The sequence below is a fragment of the Lolium rigidum genome, chromosome 4, assembly GCF_022539505.1.
Source record: "Lolium rigidum isolate FL_2022 chromosome 4, APGP_CSIRO_Lrig_0.1, whole genome shotgun sequence".
Taxonomy (NCBI): Eukaryota; Viridiplantae; Streptophyta; class Magnoliopsida; order Poales; family Poaceae; genus Lolium; species Lolium rigidum.
The window spans coordinates 17,695,683-17,714,906 of NC_061511.1; the positions used below are offsets into that span (position 1 = coordinate 17,695,683).

General features: G+C 44.1%; 1 protein-coding gene across 1 annotated transcript; it reads left to right on the forward strand.

Moving 5' to 3' along the window:
• The first annotated feature begins 8,780 nt into the window (after positions 1-8,780).
• On the forward strand, positions 8,781-14,212 carry LOC124708718 (pentatricopeptide repeat-containing protein At4g35850, mitochondrial-like). Its single transcript, XM_047240391.1, has 12 exons — positions 8,781-8,900; positions 9,076-9,238; positions 9,340-9,405; positions 9,510-9,607; positions 10,160-10,277; positions 10,365-10,574; positions 10,735-10,811; positions 11,275-11,365; positions 12,054-12,119; positions 12,199-12,276; positions 12,434-12,535; positions 13,711-14,212. The coding sequence occupies exons 1-12, from the start codon at positions 8,830-8,832 to the stop codon at positions 13,819-13,821; spliced, it is 1,251 nt and encodes a 416-aa protein (XP_047096347.1). The 5' UTR covers positions 8,781-8,829; the 3' UTR covers positions 13,822-14,212.
• The last annotated feature ends 5,012 nt before the right edge of the window (positions 14,213-19,224 follow it).

Consider the following 19,224-nt stretch of genomic DNA (forward strand, 5'->3'; position numbering starts at 1 on the left):
CTGGAGATGATCAATTTAAAGTAACACCTTCATGTTGACAGTCAAAGGCAGGTTTGACCTCTTCAGCTGGTAAAATGGGTGTCTAGTACGTAAAGGATATAACCGAAAACAACAGACAAATTTAGCAGTCTCCAATATCAAAAAATAATAGCCAGACAAGGGAATGCAAAGCAGCTGAGGATGAACATAACACATTATCTGGTTGAGGAAGTAAATTAGAATAATGAAGAACAAACTGAAAAGGATACGAAAATCTAAATCTCTAGATTTCTAACCCATCCACTGATTGACATAGTCCAAATCTGAAGCTCTCTAGTCCAATATTCAGAGAGGGTGATTGGTGGTTTGGAGTTTCTAAGATCAAATAAGGGGATTAGAAATGTGGAGACTCGACTAGATTGTTCACCTGTTTAGCGTAAGAGATCCTCTTGTTGACTTTATTTCATTAGCTAGTTCTGTTTTTTAGTAGTAAATTTGCAAATATCATTTGTTCTTTCGTTTCAGGAGCTTCTGAACGTCGATGCAATCAAATTTTCCTACATGCATTCATGGTACTCTTTCTGTCTCTGTAAATCAAGGTGTTATGGTTCTTAGAGAAACCAGTAAGAAAAATAGATGAATAGATGATTGTATCCAACTAGGTGGCTGCCTCTTAGTAGTGTGCTGCATCGATTAAAAAAGTAGAACCATATTCACTTCAGAAGTTCAGATCGACAAGGAATAGGGTACTAAGCTACCTAGACTCGGCGTCGACCTGGTTGCGGCGGCGTCGATCTGGTTGGCGGCGTCCACCTGGGGTGCTGGCGATCTGGTGGCGGCGTTGTTCGCCCAGGACGGGCATGACCTGGTGGCTGCGTCGCTGGCCGGCGATGCAGATCGGGCCTATCGGGCGGCGGCGGCGGTCGCCCTCGACGGAGACGGCGTTTCTGACTCGCGTGCTCGGCTGCCGGCGGCGGTCGCCTGCGTTTCTGGCTTGCGTCCTCTTCTCCCTGATCCAATTGTTGGGCCGGGCCAGATAGGTTATTTTTATTACATATGTTTTGCTGGGCTGCTGGGCCTAATCTAAATCAGTAAATCCTAACCGTTGATCAAATCATACCTCTCTTCTTCTAAGGAGTGGTAAAAGGTACTGTAAAAGAAGCCCAACTTGTGACGCCCCGAAACCGGTACCATGAGGATTCTAGCGATCCCGCCGAAATCCGCACGATATCGATTCAGAGACGCCCTCCGACACGACGTGCGCGAAGAATCACACACGTGATGCCAGAGGAATTAACACGATCGGTAACATTACAACAGGATTACAATAGAGCCCACAAGAAACATATATTACAACAACGACTCCAACGAGTCAAGATACAAATGGGTACATACAAAGATCCAAATCATACAGAAGATCGAATACATCCGAGTACGGACAAGATACAAATTGGACTAAGAGTCCTGAAGATAATCCGGTGGCGTTCATAACCCTGCCCAGGCCAAGCCGGAAGGGTAACCTTGCTAACGTCGTCATCTTGTACCTGCCAAAGTCGGGCCATCGGTTGCCGACAAAAGGGAGGAAGCAAAAGAGAAAGGGGAAAATGCGAGAGTAAGTACCAAGGAACGAACTCCGGCACGTACTTAGCGAGACTAGAAATGGCTATGCTCGCCGGGCGAGTATAAATATATATCGCCTAGGGCTATATGGTAGGTTTAGCGGCAGCAAAACTATAACCAATAGAGACACGCTACAACATCCGTCTACTCAGAGAAGATAAGAGAGCGCACAAGGTAACAGATAAATACTACACAAACATAACCCGGCCGATTACACATATCCCCTTCAACAAAGCGAAGAGGCAATGTAAAAGGCACTCAACGGTGGACAAGTTTTATTAGGTATCGGTTGTAGTAATGCTATATTACTAATCAAGTTATTAGCAAATTATTATCAACAACATAAAGGTGTAAGTTGTTCTATGATCGAGCTATACAATTCCAAGTCGTCCATAACCGCGGACACGGCTTATCGATAAGATGTACACCCTGCAGGGGTTGCCCAAATGTAACCATACGCATGCTCGACCCACTTACGACAGGTGGATGTCTCACAACAAGACCGTTCCCAGCTCAACAAGAAAGTCTAGGGGGCCACCCGACTAAGCTACCCGTGACGAAGTCCGGCCGTACTCCGAGACGGACTCAGGGTTTGCGACGGCGGCTAGGCGTGCGAACCACACGCTTCGCTAAACGTCCCGCGGGGTACAGTACAGAATATAAATACCCGAAGGCAACAGGAAGTAAACACCCGAAGGCAACAGTAAGTAAAGCATGGCATACATGGCATAGGCAAATAAAACCAAGGTTGTGGCCCCCTTTTCAACTGACTTGAGAAAAGGTAATGGGTGAGGGGGGGTCCCAATAAACGTCCCCACGTATGGGTAGAGCGCTCAATCTCGGAACAGATAACAAGAACTCGGGTCCTAGGGGACATTAGCGAGTCAAAGTTCCGATGTTTTCGCAAAGGGGCTCACAGATGCCTCTGCTTACAATTTTAGTTGTTAACAATAAAGTAAAGTGTAAATATCTCCAACAAACGATATAGCATGTGATAACCTCCCAACAACCCAACATATCCCGACAACAGATCGAGATAAACAACAGAGCCTAAACACGCCTACGACTCGCAAGGCTCAAACATCAAGCAACGGCTAAGGGTAAGGAATGATACATATAGGATTATTATGGTAAACAAGTGGAATAGGACACGTGACTCGATAAAGAAGCGCAACATAAGGATAGCAATGCGAGGGAGAGTAGGTGAAGAGAGAGGGCTCGCCTGTGGAAAGCTGCAGAAGAACTTGTCGTATCTCACATCACCACTTCGTGATCCTATCCGGGAAGAAGCAAATGCTGGAACACAAAACGTATGCAATCTTACTACTACGGATAAAGAATCAGCATGCTCAAAATGATATGCATGACATGGCATGTATGATGCGATGCACTTATCCAATTAAGCGGAGTCGGAACCCCGGACAAACAAATTAGAGTTGGAGTTGCATTTCTACCGGCAAATTTAAGTGTTGGTTAGCATGGCAACACATGGCATGGGTGAGCTACATCAATATTAAACGGAGCGGGGAAACCCATAGTTGGAGATCCAAAATACTCCGCATATATATTAGGTGGTATGCACGAACTATCAACGCGTGACATGATGCGAGATGCAAACAGATGAATGGATGGCATATTCATGTTCCTTATGTTTTTCTGAGCAATTTTCATATATAACACATTTTATTTCGAGTTACGGTTTAAAAGATATTAATTTTGCAAGTTTTAAACATAATCAGCAATTTTCAGAAAAACAGAAAAGCCCTGGAACTTTTCTCACCGAGACAGAAGCTAGCCCAGGTCACTGACCAGCGGGGCCAGGGGCTGACGCGGCGCTGACTGGGACAGAAGGGGGCCCCGGGTTGGGTACAGGAACCTGCAGGGGGGTTTTTGACAAAACCAACAGGAGCAGGGGCCTCGGGTTAGAAAGGAAAACTGCAGGGGGGCTCGGTGCAAAAAGTACTCAGATCTGGATCTGGGAACCGTTTCTCACCCGACGAGATCTACCCACAGAGGCTGACGAGGGGGGCCCCGCGGACACGTTGGCTGCTGGCGTGGCAAAGCATCCACGCGCGCACGCAGGGTGCTCGAGGCGGTGCGATGCCGCTCGCGTTCCAGACGGAGGCGGTGACCGCGGCAGACGTCGCGCGGCGCGGGCGAGGAGGGGGTCCCTGGGCGCGAGAAGAGGCGCGTCCGACGCGTCTCGTCGGTGCAGGTCAAGGAAGGGCGGCGCCGCTCGCAGGAGGTGGACGGAGCGCCGGCGGCGTGGGGACCTGCGGCGGAGGAGGTCGGCATCAACGAAGAGAAGAAGAAAACGGAGGCTAGAGAGGAAGCAGGGATGTCTCGGGTGTGCGCGTTCTCACCCTGAAGCTCGAAGTGCCGTCTCCAGGACCGGAGGAGGGAGGAGCCCGCCGGAATCGACGAAAACGTCGCCGGAGACGGAGAAGGGGGACGGCGAAATTGTTGGAGATTGAGATGCTCCCGGGATGATTCCTCGCACCAGAATGAAGAGGAGGAGAAGGCGCGTCCTGTGGTGGTCTTGGTGGCATGCGGGGTGGCCGGAGACGAGCAGACGACGACGAGGAAGTGGAGGTGGCGCTCGGTGCTTGCAGAGAAGAAAAAGGGGAAGAGAGGGGAGGAACTGGCGGCGCGAGGGAGGAGATGTTTGAGGGCTAGGGTTTGCGGTCTCGAGAGGGGTTAAAAGGGGAGGGGGAGCAGGTGGAGCGCGCCGCGGCGTGGTCCAGGGCCACGGCAAGGAAAAGCGAGCACGCTGCTCTCGTGCCTGGGGAAGACGACCGATCTATCTAACTTATAAGTATGCCACAAAAATGTGGTTTTATTTGCTATTACTAATTTGCGTGAGTTTGTTTGTACTTATAGGTGTTAAGCGGATAGGACGGGGCACTTGTTTCTGGATTGATTGGGATGAGCATGAAAAAACCGGCATTGTTTTGACTACGGCCCGTTTAATTCTTACAGAATCCATATTATCAATTTTCGGCATAGAAGGCCATCCCGAGGACATTGAAGAGTATGCAGATGATGCCGAGGTGAGAGTTCGTAAGAACACCTCAACTGACAATTTTCGTTTATTTGGTCATTACGTTACCAATGACAAATGAGTTATGCGCATGAAGTCTTCCTTAGTTGGTTATAGGTTTGTAGCCACACTGGAAAAAAAGTAACATCATTCTTTTTGAAACTATCTTTTCAGGTTATCGTTCACTTGCGGGATAAAACCACGGCAAAAGCCCAGTTGCTCTACTACCAAAAGCATTATAATCTTGCTTTATTCAGGGTTAAGGTGGACCAACCTGTTCAATTAATTACCCTCTTTTAATGATAAAGTGCAATGGGGTCAACAGATTTTTCAGCTTGGAAGAGAAAAGTATATGAATCTAACGATACACCAACGTAGAGTAGAATATTCAGATCCACACTTTTGAAAAATATCATTGCTTGTCTACCATTGGCGGACAAGTAGATTTTAAGGTACACCTTTTTTGTGGCATTGCATTAGTTTTATACACTATTCTCATGTGATTTATGTAATGATTTTTTATTTTTTATTTTGCTAAATAACTCTATATATTGCTCACAAATTCTAACATCACAAATACAACTATTTTAGGATGGCCATGGAGGTCCAGTCATTGACTTTGATGGAAATGTTGTGGGAATGGTCGATACACAGGGAACTTTCGTACCATCTGCTATTTTACTCAAGTGTTTTCATTTGTGGAGGAATTATAGGTATGTTTTTTTTTTCCTTTCGGGGTTATCTTAGTGCTGCTAAACTAATCTTCCCTACTGTTTTTGATTGTTTATGGGAGTCAAACTATGTATATTACCTGATACAAAGTAACAAAACTAGATATAATTGTGACATCATTCTCATTTATCATGTTGATAAATTTATACGCTTGTATATTTTATTGTTTTGTAGTTAACTCATTTCATTCTCTTACCTCGGTTGATTAAATGACTACAGGGATAAATTTATTTTTTGGGGGCTCTAATTATATTTAAGTTTGTAGGCACATATTTGAGAAGAAAAAAAGTCATAACAAGACTAAGGCTAGGGGTGGTTTGTATGCAACTTGATGGAGCCAAGGTCCACACAAGGCATGAAGCGAAACAAACATGTTGACTAAAGCCACAAAATGATTCACCATAATATTATTATTTTTATGGGAAAATGGGTGATTAGTCTCGGTACCTCAGTTCTACTGAAAGTTGTTGTATTTGAAGAATGAAGATAGACCCATATCACATACTTCATCAGGCTTTAAAATCTTTACTCTAGCTAAAGTATATAGTATGGGTTAGTTTTTAACTTGCTACCTAAATTGGGAACATGATCATTTTTACTTTTTAAAATGCATTAAATTCAATTTTTTGTACAGATGCATACCTCGCCCCCACCTTGGATTGGAGCTTTCTGCCATCAGTCTTTTAGACATTTCTCATATTGATAAGATATTGCATAAATGTAAGATTGATACGGGTCTAATTGTGAAAGAGGTATACCATGCTTATGGCCTCTTATTAGTATAATTGTGTTAGCTATCTTGAAGGTGTTTATGTTATGCATAACTTCAAGTGAACCTTAGGTGTCAGGAGGATCTTATGCCGAGAAAATTGGAATAAGAGTTGGAGATGTTATTGAATGCTCAAATGGAGAGGATATCCGAACCATCTTTGAGGTAAGGGTACTATTTCTTATATATTGTATTTGTTCATTTATTAGTTTTTATGATAAAAGTACCAGATTAACGTGAAATTTTATTTCCGTATCTCTTGACTTTGTTGATTTTTTTGTTGATGTTATTAGTTGGAGAACATGTTATTGAGCATATGCAAGGAGCATTTTGATAGAGGAAATGACCTTAATTCCAAAGTGGATGTTGCGGTATGTTAATTTTGCAGAGTGTTAGCTATTGTTTTTGCCTTTATGCAAACTTTAATATATTATTGAACTTTTGACACAAAAACTATATTGCATTGACCTTATAGATTAGGGTATTTCATACGCGCAAAGGTCTCAGAAGCATCAAGACATTGTCTGCAAGCTTATCTGAACGCAAAGAAGTGGTTCAACGAGGTCCATATCCCCTTTCAACCTATTTCTGTTTAACTATAAGCCCTTTAAATCACATTTTGATTAATATTTGAGCCTCTTTTCTTGTGCAATACTAATACGTAGAGTTGTAGGTTGATCACTAGACACTAATCTAGTGCTAGTGAATACATAACATTTTTCTTAACTTAGTTATTTTTCATTTTTGTAGCATGTTATCCTATTACTATTGGAGAAGAGCTTTTGTATTCGGTGCCACCTGACCATGCTTGACAAATGGGCCCATGCAAGTGGCATTTGATGTGCTTTCACTAATTGATGCAACATATGGGGACGGTTGATGTCTTTCAAGTTGCATTTGTACAATCCATGTACTTCATGTTGCAGATTAAACGAAAATCGTATGCCACTTCATGAGCTATCGATATAGAGAAAGGGAATCATTTGTACATATACTCTGCATATATATGCAGTCTCGATATACACTACCGGATGCTGTTCTGTTCTTATTTTCTATTTTATACCCGATTAAACCTTTTTTTTTTACTTGGATGTTGCACTATGCCATGCAGAATCAGTGGGGCTCTGCTTTTGCCCTTGCTACATGCCATCTTTTGACAAGCCAGCACACTCACCATATGATTGAATTACTTGGATGCGATGTTAACTTAATAGTAGCCTCTCCCTTGCATGCCATAGAAGGCGTTTCATTTTATTTTGGTAGCTTAACTCTGTAGTGATTATTAATTCGGTAGCTATATCGACACTGCAAATTTGTAATTCATTCATTGATGATAATGCAAATGGGAATCTTGATCATCAAATGTTGTCACTGAAACTCGATCATTAAACTACCTTTGCTCAGCCGACGCATGGATGCATTACTGGAGTGTGAACTCCTCCACTGGCAGCTGTAGTCAGGACGCCATGAGTTTCGTAGTCGTAATCTTGACACAGTATATAGAGGAACTCTATGTAACTAAGTGACTTAGAAAGCATTTTCATGTGACCCATGTGTGTACGGTCCCACGCAAGTTCAAGGTCTCTCGACTAGTGAGAATCGACCAGAGCAGTCAGATTGACAAGTTAGCTGAACGCTACTGCCTGACCATTTCCAAATTTCGATGTCCATAGTGCTAGAGGGGGACATATTATACGATCGTTCACTACCCGATTAAGCTTACGAGTGCCCAAGAGATTTCGATCCCCGCAGTTATGTCGAGCACGACCGCATAACATTCGGCTGTTTAGAGAAGTTGTTTTCCCTTATTCAGTTGGGATCATATACCATAACTTACCAGGAGATCAGAGACCTTCATCAAGATCAATCCCATTTTCCGCGAATGGAGATCAACCCCATCTACCTTGGAAGTCGGAAGAACACCAACTATCGACAAGACCTAGATTCGTGATCCAATCAAGCTCTTGTACACTAGTAACACCATGTCAATAATAATGACGTAGCAGGACGTTGGAGTAATACTCATTGAATAACTTGAATCAGAATAAACCACAGGTGTTGTCTCCGACATGATCCCCTCGTGCTTTCTTACTTCTTAGTTCTTACCCTCTCTAGTCTCTACTCCCTTTCAGATCATAATCAGATATTCAGATGCACCTCATGCTCCAACCTTTTCTAAAAATTTAAAGGTAAACTAAAAAATTATTTTCTGCAGGGAAGAATCTTACTTACTTATTTTGGAATAATACTGTGCAAATACTGTTTTTTTAGCATTTCGGATAAAAACAGGAACCAATGTAGATAGAATCAAAGAATATGCAAAATTGTAACATGGCCCATGAGACAGAACGAAATCCTGGTTACCTGGCCATCGAATGAAATGTGCCTCAGGCCCATCGGCCATCTCAGTAACTCCTAAACCCTCCTCCCCTTTCTTTCGTCTCGCATCTTCCTCAGTCGACGCAGCGCCACCACCTCCCCCCATCGTCGCCATGGGCCTCCTCAAGACCTCCCTCCTGCTGCAAGGTCTCCCTCCCCTCCTTCCCCAAGATCCCGCATCCTGCGCCAATTCGCGGGGCTAACCTCTGGATCTGGTGGTGCAGGGCAGCTGCGCCACGCTACGGCGGCGGCCGCGGGGGTGGGGCGGCGCGGCGTGGCGACGGCGACGGCGACGTCGACGGAGGAGTACATGCGCCGCAACTACGCCAACAATGTCTCCGAGTACAACACCGTCATCGGCTCCCTCGTCCAGCAGCGCAGGCACGTCGTTCCCGGTTCTTGCACACCACCTGTTCGACACACTTCCTAGCAGTGCCATTTCCTGTTTACCGTAGTTTCGTCGAGCCTTTGTTGCGTTGGTGATCTAGTGTGGCAACGAACTTTACTGTGCTAACCTCCGCCGGGTCTGAATAAATGTTATCGCAACTGTTTCTAGGCCCTACCTGCTCCGTGACGCCTACGAGGACATGATCCTCGACGGGGTGCAGCCTGTGCGGGACACGTTCCACAACCTCATAGTTGGCACCATGAAAGGCAGCCGGCTACAAGACGCTTTCTACTTCCGCGATCAGATGAGGGAAATGGGCTTGCAGCCTGATGTGAGACCACTCTCTTCGTCACATCCATTCATCTTTTCCTATGGCAAATTCCTTCTTTTTTTGTTGCCGGACCAGTTAGCGTAAGGCCTTAATTTTTGCAGGTTAACCTTTACAACTTCTTGATCTCTACCTGCGGGAAGTGCAAGAACTCAGATGCAGCGATCGTGGTCAGTTATTTTCCGACATATAATTGTGATTCTTGTCATTACAGTGTCATTCCCATCTTTATGATGTGCTCACTAATGCTCCAATTCTTGTGACCTTAACGAAGCTTTTGGAAGAAATGAAAGCGCATGGCGTGAAGTTGAAAGGGGAAACCTACATTTGTCTTCTGAATGCACTTGCCGCAACTGGGCGTACTGATCAAGTGTAAGGGCTCCTTCTGACCGACTTTATTGTTTCTCTGATTGTAGAAGAATGCAGCATTTATACTGCAATACTGAGTTACATTGGGGCTGACTATCTTTAGCATGAGGCCGTGCACTGGTAAACTGGGAAATATGGCAAATAAGCCAAGGCCTAACAGCTTGTGGCAAGTATTTCTGTAGAATAATACTCCCCCTGTTCCTTTTTATTAGGTGTATTTGGTTTTTAGGTAAATTCTGAACTGTTACGTGTATTTCCTTTTTGTCACAGTAGATGCCTATTCTACTACCCCTCCCGTATTGGAAGGGCCATTAATTAGCTGCTCCTCTAACCCGCGGTGTAACCAGGGGCCTTTCTGTCCCAAACTATCCTCAAATTAGTGTCTTAGTCACCGTGAACAGTAATAAATAGATCTAATCAAACGGGTATGGAGGGATTATTATGCTAGTTAAGCATGTTTTTCCATTTTAATTTATACCTTACAGTCAAGTCTCTGCAGCGTTTCAATGTCGCTGTCTGCGTCAGGAGAAACACTTAATGTCATTTTTTTACCAGTTATGCTATAGTTAATGATATGACTGCTGCTGGACTTGGATTAAACAAGTATTGTTATGCTGGACTAATAACTGCATTCAAGAACAAGACACCGGCCAGTGAGGATACTATGGCGAAAGTATGTTATGCATTCAAGAAAATTTATTATGGGGTCGTATCTAACATGACTGTACTAAAAAAATTCTTTGCTTTACTATTTTACCAGATTCTTGAGTTTGTCCAGCAGTCAAAAGGTTGGCAGTATGTCGAAAGAATAGCAAATGACAGCGCTGAGAATATAATGATGAATGTCTCAGAGGAAGAGCTATACAATCTGCCGACAGCAGAATATGCACACAGACGAGGATTTATCTTTAAGCAGCTGACGATTTACCATGTTGCTGTCCATGCTTGTGCAGACTTGCAGAGCAAAGAGGTTTGCTATGTGATGTTGCATTTGCATTACCTTTTTTACTGCCCAGCATTGACTGTTGACATGACCATAATTGTGTTATCTTTCATATCCTAGTTTGCTTATGTCATTAAAGTTGAGCCTTTACCTCTTACGAAATTTAATTATCTGTACCATTTTACAGACGCTTGAAGCACTTCTTGAAATGATCACTAAAGAGGGATTTACTTGTGATGCCTTCACTGTGATGCATGCTGTAAGGTAATCTGTGGTTCTGCTTCTGCATGCTGAACAGTTTGATCTAACGATCCATTTCATGGTTACTAGGAAGTTTTAATGATCAATTACTCCAGATATTTTCAGTTTGGAACTATGTCTCAGTGATAACTCATTATTTTAGACTATCAAGGAATCTTCATCTTTTAGAGATACACTGATATAAGCTTTGCCATACAAATTTGTATGCCTGTGCATTATACTTACTGGAAAGCCTCTTGATTACGTATTATTGAATTAACAATCTTATGAAGTGGTCATCACAAATCACATCGTGTACCCCCATTTTAGTGGTGACTATACGTAGTATTTGTGAATTCCATTTTTGTCTACTTTTGCTATCCCTGTGGTTGTATTTTGGCAAGCTCCCATGTGTTTCCTTTTTTATGGTCATGCTTTCTAGCAACTTCTCGATCTATTTGTTAATTTATTGCCCTTGAATTGAAAGGTGTTATCTTCGATGTGGAGATATTGATTCTGCTGTTAAGATGTTCGAAGAGTTCTCAAGCTCAAAACCCACGCCCGCAGAGTTGTATGTGGTGAGTATCTTGTTGAAATTATAAAGTGAAATTTAATAATGTGGTTGATAGCAACATAAGTTCACGAATTTTCTAATCCTATAAATGAACATGTTTAACTGTAAAAATAGGGCCATGTGCCTTGGACTATTTTGAAATGAAACTTTAGTTTGGTCTTAAGATATCTTTCAGTTGTTTCTTGTTAGCCACTACAAGCTTTACTGTTTCCTTATTTGTCAAAGGCTCTACATTACTATTATACTGCTGCCTACTGACTTTAAGCTCACTGCCACCTTCTGATTAGAGAGCATATTTCAGTAGTATATCCTAATTGCAGTGATGGCTGTTGGATTTCATAGATCACAATTGCTGTTCACTTTATTTAAAGACAGGAAACCCTCAAAGTTTGAATTTGGTACCACTTACGATAACATTTTTCCTATGCTGGAACAAAAGTTAGCCACATACCCAGAACTGAGTATGTAAGGATAATGCTTCATACTGAATAATGTATATGTGAGGATAATGCTTCATACTGAATAGTGTAGATAACTTTACCACAGTGGGGCTAATTAAGGACTTAAATAGAACTAGTGTAATGATAATCCTTATCTGTGAGAAATTTGTGTACCTCTCTCTTATTCCACACCATGAGTTCTCAATTTCTCATATACTTTCACTATATTATATCAATATCAATGGCATTCAGACCCTTGCCGAGGGAGCTATGATTGGGCATACTCCAAGAGGAATGCAAGTTGCTCAAGAAACCTTGGTAATTCTTTCCTTCTGTTTTTGTTGTATAGTTTGACTAACTCGGGAGTTCACAACTTATAGGTTATTATATTTTTCAGGAGAAAATGACTTCAAGAAATTTCTTCTTGAATCCCAAGATGGGAACTGATCTTCTACTTGCAGCCTCTGGTGAAAAGGTAAGGGGCAACGACTACTGCTTTCCAGTACTCAACTCACAGAAGCACAAATACATTCATATGAAGAGTGCACACTGTTTACCTACTCAAGTCAGCTTCTTGAATTAAATTCAAACTGCACCCCAAATGACTGTTGCAATTCCGTGGGTTTGCTCAGACTGGTGGATATACAACTGCAAACTATGTATGGGATCTCCTGCAAACCCGTAATATAGTTCCAGCACTTCCTGCTGTTGAAGCATACCACAGGGGATTGAAGGTAAGCTTCAGTATTATAATTATGCCATCACCTTGGAGTCCTGCGTGATTTTTTCTTGTACCATTGGATTTTGTAAGCTTTCTGAGATTGTTTGAGATCATTGAAATGATTAGCTTGCAGCCATTATGTTATTAGCAACAGAATATAGTTTTCCTATTCTGATCCAGGCTTGCTTCCATATATATCAGCGTGCTTGCCTGAACTAACGAGAATAAAGTTGTCCCATATGGCAACCTTATGTCGCAGTCCCTAAGCAGTAGGGAAATGCAAGATAAGGTAAGCACTTTTACAGAAGAGACCCTGAAAGATAAACTGAAAAAGCAATCGAGTCCCTTGTCTTCTCCACCGCAGCTGCTGCAAGACCTGTAGGCTCTGGAGCCAGCTCCGCCGCCGGGGAACCTGCCACTTGGGGCGAGGCTGGCTGTAGATCCTTTGCCTAGGTCGAAGTAGATCCTCCGCGACGGCACATCGACCTGGAGGAAGAAGAAGCTCAGATCGCCTCCGCACCTGAGCTCGGAGTGGCTCCCTTCGCCATGGATAGCAGCCTGACGAATCGTCAGCCGCTTGGAAACTCCGAAGAACGCAGCTTCCGACGCGCGCATCTCTCGCACGCCAACACCTAGACGCCACCAAGAAGAAACAGCAAACCACAGGCTGCATCGGCTCCTCCCCTCGCCTCCACGGCCGGTCAGAGGATACTCTGCAGCAATGCAGCTTCGCTCTTCAAGATGGCAACGAACTGCAACTTTATTCAAAGGAGCGGCGTTCGTCTCCTCGCTGAGCTTCTTCAACCGGAGAAGCAAGCACAGGAAGAAGAACCCTAGATTGCTCCAGATCTGGCTGCCAAGATCTAGAGACCCACTCCATCTACCGGGCACGCAGCCCACTACCGGCAGATTGCCATACGACCTACACCTACTATGCACACTCCAGGCAACCCCTCCAGCTCTCCTCCAGACGGCAGCGCCGCCGGAGTTGAGGCAGAGGAGTGCCCAGGAACGAGAGGGGACTCTCAACGGATACTGCTTAGGCACTGCGACGTAAACTTGTACCCACCAGTTGTTTAATGAAAGCTTCCAGGGCCGTCGGGCCTTTTATGTTAAAAAAAAAAAAATGGCGACCTTATGCATAGTTGTTTCTGATTCTAATAATTGTCCCCTCTATTCCTAACACAGGACCGAGAAATTCCTTCAGATGATCCACGGCTTCTGAACGTTGCCCGTGTTTTGGACAACCTGCAGCTCCGGTCTGGACCAAGGAGATTTACCCAGAACACACAGCAGTAGTCCCTGAGCCAATAATACAAGTTGGAACATGCTTTTGGTGAGGCTGCTGGCTGCATCAGTAGGCATACACTCAAGAAAACCAAATAATTCTTTAGGATGGCGCAAAGCGAAGGAGAAACCATCAAGAATGTGCATCTTCGGCAAACACGGCTGGAGAGGAATGGACTGTATACAACTGGAACAGAAGTGGATTGTTCTTACAATGCGGAAGCATTTTTTTTCACCGCCATCACTAATATCATAGTAGTCGAGTTCTGTTTTACAATCATCATTTCAGTCTGTCGCATGTTATGTTACCTACCGTTGTCGGTACTTCCTCACAGACTTCGTGGTTTTGAGATTCTGTATTCATTGTATCCAAATGTGGCATTGCTTCGCCGTCACCTGTTAATTCCTTGTTTGTACGAGGATGATATTCCGTGGTTTTCAAACTAAGAGGTGGTTTGTCCTGCTCAGGCCTATTGGTCCACATCTTTCCTCCTTTTCCAACACGGGTCCGAGCGCTACTCAGAAGCAATCTCCAGTGGGATGGCGTATTGGCATGCTGGTGTTGTTCTGTGGCCGCTCATAGGGAAGGCAGAACATATGCTGTGCACCTGGAGTTGTAATCGATGCAACTAATTTTGGAAACACAAGCTAATTTTTTTTTCGAATTTGTTTGGAGAACTCTAAGTTACATAGACATAGCAAGCATCTAACATATCACAAGCCTCAGTAGCAAGCATCTCTAGTCTGGAAACAACAATAACAAATTTAACGGGCCTAATTTGTAATGCTACTCCATATACCGGTTTATAGGTCTTGCACGTATCCTATAAACCGGCAGTGAGTACGTCTGGATAAATATTTCATTAAATATGTTTATTTATTTAAAAAACAATATTTATGAAATTGTAGGCATGAATAATGGTGGTAAAAGAATTGCATTCCGTTGTTTCATCAGATTTTGTAGTGGCGGCCTCATGTCTTTCGATCAAATGATCAATACCTTCATTATTTTAGCCTTACAATCTGGCTTTATCATATGGTAGTATGTGTCTTTCTTAATAATAATTCAATAATGCGAAACATGATAAAGATCCATTTCTGAGATGAATGAAAAATTTCTATTGAACTACATCTTAGGATTCTTAAGATAGAAGTAAAAAATCTTGGTTTTAATAAGATGGTTTAGGAGTGTTTTCTATGCTTTTTTTTACAACTTGAAAAGCATAAGTACATGGGCTTAGCCCACATATGTTTCCCGAAATGCAACAACTCCTCTCGTTTCTTTCTTTGTTGATGAAAGATGAAAGAAAAGAAAAGAAAAACTCCTCTCTGGTTCCTGAGATTGGATCCCCACCGGCGACCATGGCGAAGGTCGCAAGTGCAGGAGGAGCGACGCCTCTCCGCGGCGGCCTCCCGGAGGAGATCATAGTCTGGGAGATCCTCGTCCACCTACCCCCTAAATCCCTCCTCCGCTGCCGCTCCGTCTGCCGCGCCTGGCGACGCGCCACCTCCGCCCGTGACTTTCTCCTGGCGCACCACGGCCGCCAGCCCAGCCTCCCCATCGTCTCCGGCTACGAATACCGAGGCAGCGGCTGTGAAAACATCCACCTTTTCGATCACCGGGCCGCCGACGCCCAGCTCCAACCCGTCGTCAGGCTTGCCGGCTCATGTCTGGAGGCCTCCTGCGACGGCCACCTCATCCTCTCCAAGCGTGGCATGACTGACACCTGCTTCTCCGTCTGTAACCCGACCACGCGTCAGCATGCTTCCCTGCCGCAATTGTCGGGCTACCGTTTACTGGGGATGTATCAACATCGCCCAAGTGGTGAGTACCGGCTATTACTGGGCTGGACTCTAGCAGATTGGCATCAAATCTTCACGTTGCGCTGCTATGTCTTCACGTTGGGCTCCGACCAGCCGCCGAGGTACATTGAGGGGCTAAAGGTGGCAGCGTCAGCATACCTACACACGCCTGCCCTAGTCCGCAATAGCCTGCATTGGTACGGTCAGGAGGCAAGCAAACTGGTAATTGCATTTGACACCACATCCGAGTCGTTCCGGCAGATGCGTGCTCCAGCCGTTCCCACCGACTCATACATCTTCGAGATGGATGCCACGCTTGGCATCTATAACCATAACGATCTTGGCAGAAATGTTGATATATGGGTGCTGCGGAATTACGAGAGCGAGGTTTGGGAACACAGGCACCGTGTCGAATTGCCGGTCACAGATATCAAGGGGATGTTTGAGAGGTTGAATCACTGTTGGTCTGTCAGCGTGGTGTCGGTGGACGATGCCGTCCTCTTGCTGGTTAGTCATGGCGGGTGGATGTTTTACGTCAACGTTGATGGTGAACTGGTTGGCAGCTTCCATTGTGATGGCCAGATCTTCTATGCTTCTGAACTTCGGCTGAAACAGACCCTTGTTCCGCATACCGTCTTCACTGCACTAGAAAGTTATGATGTGGACGCTTTGCCTTTCGTTTGAGTGAGGTGGTTCTTCTCAAGGGCCTGGCTGTCATATCCTCATGAGTTTGCTAGGAATTACATCAAGTATGAGCCTTAGAAGCCGATCTCCCGCAAACTCCATTTGGAGGCCGAGCTTGGGCTGTTTTGTGGTTGCATCAAATCTGTACTTGTTTCGGTACCTGCTTGGGCTGAAGTGTCTAATGCATGTATTAAAGCATTCTAAAATTACCAACTCATTTTGCTCTGCTTTTGAAATATTTGCCAACTATCCTGCCTTGTTTCTCTGTTTATTGTTCGGCTGAGGAACTGACCTTTTTTTGTCTTGTTTTTATGCTTATTAGTCAACTGTTAGCAATCTATATGCCTCTAGTCCTTGAACTGAAGAACGGAACTTACCTTATTATCTAGTGGTTTATTATAATAGTCAATATTTTGTCGTGTCTCCTGTTTCCACCCTTTGTAGCTGATGATAAAAAGAGGCAGATTTTCCTCTCTCTTGACTTGCAGGTTGCATGAAATCTATGAGCCTCGGAAGCTCTGCCTGTTTTGTGGTTGCATGAAATCTATATTTTGTGGTTGCATGAAATCTATGCTTGTTTCACTACCTGTTCGGGCTGAAGTGTCTACTGTGAGTATTGAAGTATTCTAAGATTACCAAGTCATTTTGCTCTGCTTCTGAAATATTTGTCAACTGCTCTGCCTCGTTTCTCTATTTATTCTTGGGTTGAGGAATTGACTTGGCTTTATTTGTTTATCCAATGTTTCCGCTTAGTAGTCAACTGTTAGCAATATATATGCATCAAGTCCTTGAACTGAAGAATTTTAACTTACCTTTTTATCTAGTGGTTTTCTTTATAGACAATATTTTGGGGTGTCTCCTGTTTCCATCCTTTGTTGTAGGTGTTGACAAAAAGAGGCAGATTTTCCTTTTTATTGACTTGCAGGCTACATCTGATTTCTAATACGTCTTCGGCTTGTGTGTCCTTCTGAGGTGTTGTACTCCCTCCGTTCCAAATTAATTCACCCAGTGGAATGGAGGGAGTAGTATTCTAGAATAGACTGGCACTGCAACATGAAAACATTTTGTGCTACCATCCTGACAGCTTTTGTGTCGCATTGTTTGGAGAAGATCTCTTGTTATTTTACTTTACCTGCTAACCAGTTAAGGATTATTGCTTCAGGGGATGTTCGATCTTAACATAAGTCTGGGAAAGAAAACATGTACTAATGTGCATATTCTGTGCTTGCGTGCTTGGAAGTTTCCTCTGCACTGGGTGCGCTGAATCTTGGTTCGAAGGAGTTGGTCACTGTAGGGGTTTGGTACATCTGGTGGGAGAGACGGTGATTTGTTAGAGGCAAGCAAGTCTTTCAAGCCGGCTCAGCCCGCTGTTCCGGCAATCCATCCATCCAGTCCATGGTGGCAAGCCATGGACAGGGCAAAGAGGAAGGGAATGGGGATGAGCAAAGTAAAGTTCCTGCCTTGGGCAACGTGAAGCTAAACATTGATGCTGGGTTTGATCTGGGTACGCGGAGAGCGACGGTGGGAGGGGTTGTCTGAGATGAGAGGGGGCACCTTTGCTGCTGCAGCAAACTGGACAAGTGATCAGGTGGTCGATGTTCACTGTACCGAAGCTGCTGTACTCTGCGATGGGCTGGATTTAGTAGAATATATTGGCGCCAGCTATGTTGAGATTGATTATGACTGTTATCGGGTGATTGAAACGGTGGAGAATTGGGGATGAAGGTCACGGTGGCCGCTAAATTTCCTACGAAAACCCCTCCTAGAGGATGTACTTCTGTTTGAAAGTTAATAAAGGAAGGCTTGCCGTTTTGTCAGGCTCAGGTTCCACATTGTTTACTTGTAGAACTCAGGCCGTACAGCACCAGCCCAACAATTGTAGAAGCACTCAGACCACTTATCACTGCATACACTCCGCTGCTCACTTTCAGGCAGTGTCAATTTTTTGTGACTGGAATGCCCTGCTTTCATGACCCTACTAGAGAAATAAGCAGTACTATTCTTGCCTGGCCACATTCTTTCTAATCCTTCAACAAAGCATTATTTCCCCTAACCTTCATCCTGCTCAAGTACATGGCAGTTCTATTGCTAATATTCTGTTTTTGTGCCTTCCTTAGGTTGGAAATGTTCCTTCGTAGCTTAGTTGTTGATCTTCCTAAAAAAAGTTCCGCTTGTACCTCTAGGAATAGCTCTAGCGTATGGAAGCTGCTGTTAAGGGGGTAAGTGCACTCGTACTGATGGGGGTGAAATTACTTTTATTTCTTTGCTTTGCCCGGCCTGCCTTCACTTTGTGGAGCCGAGGACAAGATCGATTGGCTTAGCCGTACCGTATCAACAACTGGATAATTGATTTGCCAAGGAATAGTATTATTTAAATGATTTGAGCTGTGCCCTTGTTGGGAAGAAAGGGAATAGGTGTCTTCGGCCGAGGTGCGGTGACTGTGGGTACAGGGCCGCACCCTTCTATGCATGTGGGGATATATTTTTGAGAATCCTGGGATGGTTGAGGGACGAGGTAGAAGAGCATGAAAGAAGTTGTCCATAAAAGAGTTTGTGATTTTTTTTCCCGAAAAGGGGAATAAGTCCTGGAACAGAGTTTCTGATAGCTGAGCTGTCTAGTAAGATTACAACGTCTTTACTTTATTTTCAGAATACATCAAACATTTATATATTCATTGTTGATGGTTTACACCACTGACCTTACTCTTCAACAGCGGTAACTGGCATGGACACAAGTGAATCGACGCCTTAGAGGAGTTGTTAAAAGGACTTTAGTAGCGCAAAATTCAGGTAAATCCATGTGTGGCACTTGCATCTGGTCCTCACCATTCCGGGCCAGCAGTGATCCAGATGTTGCGGTCAGCGAAGTTCACAGAGCTCATCAGCGAGGACGAAGATATTCCTGTCTGTCTGTCTGTATGGCCGTGG